The following is a 10,413-nucleotide window of genomic DNA, read 5'->3' as shown; positions in this document are numbered from 1 at the left end:
TTCACTCCCCATCTTTCCTCGTGCAGCCAAGGCTGCCTCACTGCAGCTGAGGGGAGGAAGCTGTCCTTCCTGTTGGACAGACAGGAAGACAGGGAGGAAGATGATCACACACTATAGGGGTCAGATGGGACTGTGAGAGCAGGGAAGAAGCCTAGCATGTGTGGGAAAGGGGAGGAGAAAGAAACAAGGCATTGGGGGTAAATATGGTAAAATGCACGATATGTGTGAAAGGAGTTGTCTTCATGAAACAAGAAAGTATGAGCGATTAATCCCACCAACTCACAGACTATAAAGCTGAGGCAGCTCACAGCTGCTAGGAAAGGGAGAGCGTTTGCTTTAAGGGCTGCCTCTCATGGGTCAGCCATCCTCCAGAAAAAGGTTAGTCACTCATGCAAGAGCATTTGAGAAGCACCAACTGGGTGTGGGTGGCTTAGAGGTTAAGAACACGTGCTGCCCTCAAGGAAGATTGGGGTTCTACTCTAATCATCTACATGGTGACTCATTACTATCCGAAACTCCTCTCCAGGGCATCCAACTTCTTCTTCTGATCTCAGTGGGCATTAAGAATGAACATGGTGTGCATACATATTTGTAGGCAAAGTTCATACATAAAAAATAATAGCATACAAAATGTTAAGAGAGGAAACAGTTGACTGTGTAGGAGAGCTGGGGCATATCTAGGAGGAGTTTGGGAGAAAAGAGTAAATAAGATAAATATATATGGAATTCTCAAAGAAACAATACAAATATATACAGTTCATAAGAATATGAAGAAGAAAGACAGTTAAACAGTAAATAATGATATCAACAGTGAAGCCACCAGAGCTAAAGAAAGAGGCAGGGACATGGCCAGAGGTCGATGCTGGTAGACAGTGATTGACATACACAGGAGTGGAGAGTCAGGACATGACAGTGAGATGTGCTAACTGCAGACACCAAGAGACTCTGCAAGCAGGCGATTGGAGACATCTCTCTCTTCTCATTTTTGTCTTGCCCACCTTTTCCTTCACTCAGTGCCTCCTCTCTGCCTCAGACTCTCTGTGTTCTCAATACTCCGCATTTCTGATTTCCTTTTACTCTCCTGGTTGTTGTCCCTGTGGCTGTTCATCCTAAGTCTCAAGGCTGGTACCCAGAGCTGAGCAAAACTCATGGTCAGGTCCCAGAAGGTTGTCTCACCCTGCCTGAAATTCAGCATCTGAACAGTAGGGAGCTGTCCAGGGCCCCAGTGTCTAAGCTCAGAGATGCAACATGCAGACAACTGGAGGCAGCCCTGTGGATGCTTCCTCTCTAAATCCTTCTCTCCAGAGTTGGGATGATGTCAGTAAATGATGTGGAGATGTCAGAATAGAGGCTCACTCATCACTCTTTCACAGCTGTCCAATAAGAGCTGTGGAAACATTTACTTCTTGTAAAGGCTATTTGTGAATGACAGAACTTGACCACCATGGCATCTCCAACCCAGTGGCCCTTTAGCTTCTTTAGGACTAGAATTCGGTTCTGTATTTATGGTGCTTACTTTACTGGATTTAGTAAATGATTCTGCAATAAACAAGCAAATAGTGAAAGACCCCTGTGCTGGTAAATTGCACCGCAGCTGTGAACCTGGGCAGAAGGTGTCTATCATGATTGCCTTTTGACAGACTCTCAGTCCCTTCCACAAAGCATCCTTTGCCAGAAGGATTGAGCAGCATTGGGATTTGGGCTGAGATGCCATTACCAACCCTTACTTAGTGTGTCCTCTTGATCACAGTTAGCATCAGAACCATCCATGGACAGCCAGAAGCTGTTTACAGCCAGGCTCTGAACCCATCGATGACGTCATCCCTAGACATCAATACTCTTCTGCATCCGTTGCCATGACAACCATTGCACACCCCCTCCCCCCCTCATGTCTTACGTTTGTTACCTATACTACCTGGTGCGGCTCTACCTGTGTTACCTACATTGTGGCTCAGATAAAAATAACGAACCCCGACCCATGGTTCTCTCTTCTCTTCTCTTCTCTTCTCTTCTCTTCTCTTCTCTTCTCTTCTCTTCTCTTCTCTTCTCTTCTCTTCTCTTTTCTTCTCTTCTCTCTTCCCTTCTCTTCTCTTCTCTCCTCTCCCTCTCCTCTACTCTCTCTCTCTCTCTCTCTCTCTCTCTCTCTCTCTCTTTCTCTCTCACTCGCTCACTCTCTCGCTCTCTCCTCACTTTTTGCCCTCACCCCCTCTTCAGGGGTGCCTTTTTCAATAAAAACCTCCCACATGAAAACTGTGCTGGCTTAGAGTGATCTGTCCAGGGATATGTTCCTTTTCATCTAACATTGGTGCTGAATCTCACTCATGACACCCAGGAGGTTTCATGGCTCCACTGTGGGCACCACCACCACTGGTGCAACAGGGCAAACAGAACTCCACCACCTAGTCTGGCCACTGCCATGTGGGTTAAACCCAAAAGGCCAAACACCATCCAGACAGGTCTTCTAGCTGCATAATCTCACTTTTCCTGCCACCAGATCACCAAAACCTTCACACAAGCATCGGCAGATTGGTAAAGTTTTCGTTCCAGTGAGGCAGGGCCTCCTCCCAAAGAGGTTTAGTCACCCTCTATGGGCTTCAGTGGTGAACTTTCTGTGGTCCCTATGACCAGCCTCCCAGCTGAAGCCCCAGTTCAGGGCTTCGACCCTTGGGTGACCCCTCCCTCTCAGAAACGCTTTTCATGAAATGGTTTTCTCTTTTTACTGTAGAAAAAAGTCCTATGCTTAGATAAATCATTTTTCCTGTGAGTCCAGGTCTCACATAGCCATTGGGTCTGTGTGACAATTCTGTATGTCTAGACTTGACTGCTTGTATTAGTCATTGACTTTATTTTTCCCTCAGGACTCCTGTAGGAGTATTTTGATAACATCCCTCCACCCAATGGGCATCTTGCTGTTGGTCGTGCCTCCAGGTTCTCTTCTGAGATGTCTTCTGAAAAATCTCAAATTTCTAAAAGTACCACCCAATTTGAGAGTTTCCAGACTCATACGCCTTTGCAATAAGGCCTGGGTTCAGTACCCATTAGTACTCCAAATGGCCACTTAATGGTACATTTGATCCTATCATTTTAAGGGATCCTCATATACACTGCCAGCAGTCCAGTAAATGGAAAGAGGTCCCTTATGCCCAAGCACTAAGCTACCTTCCCTCCAAACCCTTTCTCTGCTCTTCTTGTCCCCAACTCAACTACTTCTAGCTATGAATCCTCTACCAGATAACACTACAGTCCTCGATCCAGTTAAGGAACTGGCCCCTTACCACTGCAGACTTGCCTCTGCAACCTCTCCTAAGACCCCAGCCTCCTCACTTCCTTTTCTCACTAGACTTCTCCAGAGCCTCCTTGCTCGATCTCTCTAGACTCCTCCCCTAGAATACATGCAGACATGACTTATTAAACAAATCCAACATATCCAATTGGATCTGAGACAGTACCTGACCAGGATCCTCAATGGAATTATAATTCCCCAGGTGGTATTTTGGCCAGAGATAGATTCACAACATGCCTCCTGGCTGGTCTCTGTAGGGCAGCCCTAAAACCAGTAAATTTTGAAAAATACCAAGAGGCCATTCAGTATAAACAAGAAAATCAGTCTCAATATTTTGAGCGCCTTACAAAGGCCCTATTACAATATACTAATTTAGACCCTGAAAACCAAGAAGGTAATCAACTCCTGATGACCTACTTCTTTTCTCAGAGCTACCCAGACATTAAAGCCAAACTAAGACCTTTGGAGAAGGGACCCCTACCTCCACAGGAAGAAGTCTTCGAACTAGCATTCAAAGCCTGCAGACAAAAATATCATATGCTGGCAAAGACTGTGTGACCAGCCCCAGACACTGCCTGGGCTTCCTGAGCTTCTAAGGCTCAGGGACCACCAAGTTGCTGCTAGAAATGTGATCAACAAGGTCACTGGATGAGGGCTTGCCCTAACCCTTGCAAACCAGAAGGGTCATGCACTAGGTGCCATCAGAATGGTTATTGGGCTATCAATGGCCCTCGTGCTACTACTCCCAGGTAACCCTCCAGCTGATTACCCTAGGCTTGGCTATGGACAACTGAAGAGGCCCGAGTTCCTTTGATCTGACTACTTCCATCACCAGCAGAGAAGCTCTGGGTAGTCATCATGATATCTGGGTAGCCCATCTCCTTCCTCTTGGACACTGGAGCCACTTACTCGGTCCTGCTGGAGTTTTGGGGCACCTCTCCTTCTTGTTTTCCTGTTGTCAGGGTAGGACAACAACCTTACTCTCCTTACCAAAACCTACCACTTAGTTGCATTTTTAGGGGTGTTCCTCTCACCCATTCCTTTCTGGTAGTGCCATTGTGTCCTGTCCCCCTATTGGGAAGAGATGTTTTAGCTAAGTTGGGAGCCTCTATTTCTTCTGCTCCCCCTATTCGCCTAAACCCAACCTTGCCAGCAGACCCTCTTCTCCCCTCTCCCTCACCTTCCTCCTCCTCAACCTACTAACTCTAATATGTTGTTTCCTTTGCCAGCTTCTCAGGTAGACCCCCAAATCTGGGATGTTTAGAACCCCTCTGTTGTTAAACATCATTCTCCTGTTGTCATCTAATTACTGGACCCTACCAGGTACATTACCCTCAATACCCCCTCTCTCTCTCCAGAGCCTCAGGGGACTTAAGCCTATCATCTTTGACCTCTTAAGGAAAACAAACTCCTCCATCCTACCTCTTCTACCTTTAATACCCCTATACTAGCAGTTAAGAAACCTAACGGGACCTATTGCCTGGTTCAAGATCTCAGGCACATTAATTCTGCAGTGGTTTCTCTCCATCCTGTGGTGGTTAATCCTTATACACTTCTTCCCACTATCCCCTCAGGAACTTCTCAGTTCTCAGTCTTAGATCTCAAGGATGCGTTCTTCTCTATACTTCCTGATGCCCAGTCACAGAACAGCTTTGCCTTTACCTGGACTGACTCTGACACCCACTTTTCTACTCAACTCACCTGGACTATTCTACCTCAGGGATTCTGGGAAAACACACACCTATTCAGACAGACCCTGGCTTCTGACTTACTTTCACTGCCTTTTCCTAAGTCTAAGATTGTCCATTACATAGATGATATTCTTCTCTGTAGTCCCTCTCTAAAAATTAGCCAAGCTGACACCTCTGCTTTTCTAAATTTCCTGTCGAGTAAAAGCTACAGGGTCTCACTTTCTAAAGTCCAACTGTCCACTCCTCAGGTTACTATTTGGGACTAACAATTACCCCAACAAAAAGGCTATATTATCTTAGATAGAAAGAATCTAATTCAGTTTCTAAGAGTTCCTTCTACAGACGAAGAGATTTTATCATTCCTAAGAATAGTCAGCTTTTTATGTTCCTGGGTTCATTCCTTCTCCCTCCTTTCCTGTCCCTTATATGAAGCAGCATCAGGCTCTACCCACAAACCTCTTCGCAAACCTGTTACCAAGCCTTTTCAAAGTCTCCAACAGGCTGTCCTTAAGGCCCTGGCCTTACACCTCCCTGACCTGACTCATCCTTTCTCCCTCTACATAACCCAAAAAGAGGGACTTGCCCTTGGAGTCCTGGGTCACCAACTGGGACCCTCTTTTGCACCTGTAGCACACCTCTCAAAAAAAAAAAAAACAAAACTAGATCTAACCATCCAAGGATGGACACCTGTATTCATACCTTAGCAGCCACTGAACTCCTTATTCAAGAGTCTAGAAAAACTACCCTTTGGGTCACCTATAACCACCTTCTCTTCCCATAACCTGTCACAGCTCCTACCTAACAAAGGCTTACAGACTCTCCCTTCCTCCAGGGTTCTTTCTCTTCAGGTAGCTCTAATAGAAGAGTCCACACTTACTTTCCAATCATGCTCACTTTTTAATATTTCCAATCTTCTCCCTCAACCAAATACTAGCCACTCCCTATCTCACTCCTACACTGACACCTTAGAAGAACTATTACCTCATCCTTCACACATACAGGAGAGTACATTGGCTCAGGCCATCTACACGTGGTATATAGGTGGCAGCTCCATTTTAAATGAAGGGGCCAGAAGAGCTGGATATGATATAGTATTAGACACAGAGGTGGTTGAAGAACACGCCCTCCCTACTCATACCACCAATCAACATGCTGAACTAATAGCCCTTACATGTGTCTTCCAACTGGCATAGAAACAATCCCTAGACATCTACACAGGCTCCAAATACACTTTACATATTCTCCCGGCCCATGCTGTTGTCTGGAAGGAGCATGGATTACTTATAAGAAAAGGAGGACCAGTAACCAATGCAAACCAAATTATGGCCATGCTAAAAGCCTCCTATCTCCCCACAGCCACTGGAATTGTTTACTGCAGATTCTACCAGACTGGTGACTCCATTGTTTCCAAGTGAAACAACTGAGCCAATGAGGCAGCTAGAGCTGTATCCCTTAGCAGCCTAGACTCATCACACTCTCCCCAGGGCTTTCTTACACTACAACCTGCATCCCCACTGTCACTCCCTGACACTCATTAAACTCTGTTCTATCTTCACCAACTGTTTCATCCTAACAGCCAAGCATTGTCTTTTTTTTGTTAAAATACACCTACAGCCTACTCCCAAGGACTTAAAATCTATCACTGCCTCTTTCAAAATCTGTCAGATGTCAAACTCCAACTCCAGATATCATAGTACCCCTTCTCCTACCCATCAGGCTAGGAGTTTCCTTCATGGAACCAACTGGCAACTTGATTTTACCCACATTCCCACTGTCAAATATTCCAAGTATCTCCTGGAATTGGTGGACACTTTCTCTGGGTGGGTAGAGGCATTCCCCACAACCAACAAAAGGACTCAGACAGTTTCTGATCTCCTCCAACAAGAGATCATTTCCCGATTTGGTGTCCCAGCCTCCCTCTAGTCCGACAGTGGTCGTGAATTTGCCTCCTACATTTCTCAATCTCTGTCTAAAACCCTAGTAATCCCCTGGCATTTTCATATTCTCTACTACCCACAGTCTTCAGGAAAGATAGAAAGAACTAACCACTCTCTAAAAACCACTCTTGTCAAACTACACTTCAATTATGTAAAACTCTTACCTCTGGCTCTTCTTAGGCTATGATCATTCCCCAAGCAATCTCTTTTCATCTTACCTTTCAAATGCATGTATGAATATCCAGTCCTCACTCCTGGTCTTTCACCTAAATGATCCCCCCTCCCTGATCACCTACTTACCCCATTACTTTGAAACCTCCACTCTCTCCTATGGATCTTTGCTGACCACTGTTCATGAAGGTCACACATTGTCACCTGTCCACTGGCTGTTAACATTAAAGACCGGGTTTTTAACTATTTTCCAGATAATTGGCCCTCATCTCTCCCTCCTAAATGACAAGGTAATTCTCATGACTCCTACAGCTGCTAAACTCAAGGGACTCTCTCCTTGGGTCCACATTTCTCATCTCAAACCTTTTACCCGCCACCTCAAAATGACCCTTCTTCCTACACATTGACCCCTACACAACAGGACTCTGATTTCTTAAGCTTCAGAAGACATTGAGACTACCTACTTTGTTTCTGATCCCAGAAAAATGAGACTCCACTCCAGCAGATGTGCTTGACCCCACTGTATTAGGCATGAGCTTCTTATCCTCTCCCTGCTATTCATTTCCATCCAGTGTAGTCCTTACATCTGTAGATTCAAGGTTCCAGAAACCCCCACTGATAGCAGTCTTTCAGGAAACTGCACCATAACTGGCTGCTAGGAGCTGATCCAAATTGTTGTCATCCCTATATACACCATTTCTTCTAAATATCATGATCTCTTTGTGTGCTTCCTTTTTGACCAGATGAAATATGATCGTAAAAAATTTCCAGACAAAAATGGGGGCTGCCCATATTGGTCTTGCCAGATATGTATGCTATGATCACAGACCAATCACTTCTTCCATCAACAACACAAGACCCTCTTCTTCAACATACAAGACCCATGGAATCCCAGGTGGGGAACAGGGGTTGTTGGTAAGTTCTATAGTAAAAACCAGTCTGGGTCCCCAGTGATTACTATTCACATCCAGAGAAAATATGTCTCAATTCTCCAACCTCTAGATATCAGAAAAATAGAAGTTATCAAACACTCCCCCGAGATCCTTCCTTCCTTGACATACCCTCTCATAGTTGGCACTAACCTATCATTTTGCCTTCTGCTTTAGACCTTGGCCTCCCAACTCCATATTTTACCTGACCTGGTTGCTTTAAAGATTGCTGGCTATGTGTACCCCTAGAACTAACTCACAATCGCCACTTACAGCCTCTCTGGTGATTCTGTCAAATAACCTCACCTCACCTTTTATCAGTTGCCCCAACTCTGATGTTGCCATGATCCCATACTTTTTCTCTATCTCTTTTTGGAGTGGAAGACTGCTTTAAGACATTAGGACATGTTCTGTAGGAATGCTAGCTCCCTAGACCACAATAGAATGATAACCCTTGATACCTCATATCTACCACAGTGCCCTGTAGTCCAAAACACATCAATTCTTTGTGGCACTCAGGTGTATCATTGCCTACCTGCCAGTTGGTCAGGAGTTTGTATGTTGGTGTTTATTTGCCCTGAACTAGGAGTAATCCATAGAAAGTAGCCTCTACAATTCCAGTTGTAGAGACAATACTTACCCAGAATGACAAGAGGGCAGTTCAGGTCATGCTATTCCTGGTCACTGCAAGAATAAGTATAGGTGCTGGTGCTGGAATGGCAGAACTGACTACTTCCCTAACCCTATACAAAAAGTTCTCTTCTCAGCTTGACAACTGTTTCCAAGAAGTGACCCAAACCATTCTCACCATCCAAAGACAGATGGATTCTTTGGCAACAGTGTTACTTCAGAACTGTCAGGAACTAGACATTCTTACAGCTAAAGATGGTTGTCTTTGCCTGTTTCTCCAAGAAGAATGCTATTTCTATGTCAACAAGTCTGGGATAGTAATAATAAAATCCTGCAGCTACAATCCAACATCAAATGATATCCAGAAATGCAGGGGAGAATGTCAAGCATCTTTCAAAAATCCTATAAGGAAATGGACACTGTTCTTTGTTGCCATCCATAAGCAACGTTAAAACAGTGGGTTACCTGGAATATGGAGTTAGAAAGATATAGGAGGATATAAAAAGAGATAGGAGGAGGTAGGCTAGCCATACCATACCTTACCCATGTGGGAGGATAAAAAATTAGACAACATGAGCTATGGTGAGTGAGGCAAAACCACTCCCCCAAGTACGTCAGCATGTTAGTCCAATCAGCGACTTCTTTTTTACTCTGCAGAGGTGGGACTTCTGAATGTAACTGGAACCAGGCTGGAGGTGTGGCAAATAGCAGGATGTGGGCAGAGAGGTGTGGTTAAGAGAGGCAGGCCTCAAAGAAGCAGAGCTCCACCACGAGCGGGAGGCATGGGCGCATGGCTGCTGGACCAGGCTGAGCACTCAGAAGAAAAGCCTGGCGCCTTGGCGGTATTGCCCTGCAGGGTTGACTCGAATGTGGACTAACCTGAAAGATTTGAAGGGACACTTGTAAAGCATGGTGGCGCATGATGAAATCGGAGGTCTCCTGCCCATTAAAAGGACGATCCGAGTCTTAGATGTTAATAACCAGCCCTTCAGGGAGCAAGAGGAGCCAAGCAATAAAAGAGTTCGGCCTCTAGCTCGGGTCACATCCTTGGCAAACTTAATCTCTCCTGTAAGAAATGGAGCAGTCAGGCGCTTTGGTCAAACCATACAGTCATTTACCCTTCGTGGTGACCACAGATCCCCAGCCTCTACCCAGAAGTCATTCAGCAGGTCCACCGTCTCTACACCCACCAAGAGAAGAAGCAGTGCATTATGGTCGGAGATGCTAGACATCAGTATGAAGGAGTCCTTGACCACTCGAGAGATCAAACGTCAGGAGGCAATATATGAATTGTCCCGAGGAGAACAGGACTTAATCGAGGATCTCAAGCTCGCTAGAAAGGCCTACCATGACCCCATGTTAAAGCTGTCCATCATGTCAGAAGAGGAACTCACACACATATTTGGAGACTTGGACGCTTACATACCTCTGCACGAAGATCTGTTAGCAAGGATAGGGGAAGCCACCAAGCCTGATGGGACCGTGGAGCAGATCGGTCACATTCTTGTGAACTGGTTACCAGGCCTGAATGCCTACAGAGGCTACTGTAGTAACCAGCTGGCGGCCAAGGCTCTTCTGGATCAGAAGAAACAAGACCCAAGAGTCCAAGACTTCCTCCAGCGCTGTCTGGAGTCTCCTTTCAGTCGAAAACTAGATCTTTGGAGTTTCCTAGATATCCCTCGAAGTCGCCTTGTCAAGTACCCCTTACTGTTAAAAGAAATCCTTAGACACACTCCCAAAGACCACCTTGATGTTCAGCTTCTGGAGGAAGC

General features: G+C 45.5%; 1 protein-coding gene across 1 annotated transcript in view; it reads left to right on the top strand.

The window, feature by feature from the left end:
- The first annotated feature begins 9,407 nt into the window (after positions 1-9,407).
- LOC116100317 (neuroepithelial cell-transforming gene 1 protein-like) overlaps positions 9,408-10,413 on the top strand; it is a 1,348-nt gene continuing 342 nt past the window's right edge. Inside the window, exon 1 of the mRNA XM_031384133.1 lies at positions 9,408-10,411. Within this exon, the coding sequence (XP_031239993.1) occupies positions 9,551-10,411 (861 nt within the window). The 5' untranslated portion in view covers positions 9,408-9,550. The remainder of the gene's footprint in view (positions 10,412-10,413) is intronic.

This window comes from Mastomys coucha, unplaced genomic scaffold (genome assembly GCF_008632895.1).
Source record: "Mastomys coucha isolate ucsf_1 unplaced genomic scaffold, UCSF_Mcou_1 pScaffold21, whole genome shotgun sequence".
Taxonomy (NCBI): domain Eukaryota; kingdom Metazoa; phylum Chordata; class Mammalia; order Rodentia; family Muridae; genus Mastomys; species Mastomys coucha.
The sequence above is the reverse complement of the archived record's forward strand: the minus strand, read 5'-3'. Positions and strand labels throughout refer to the sequence as shown.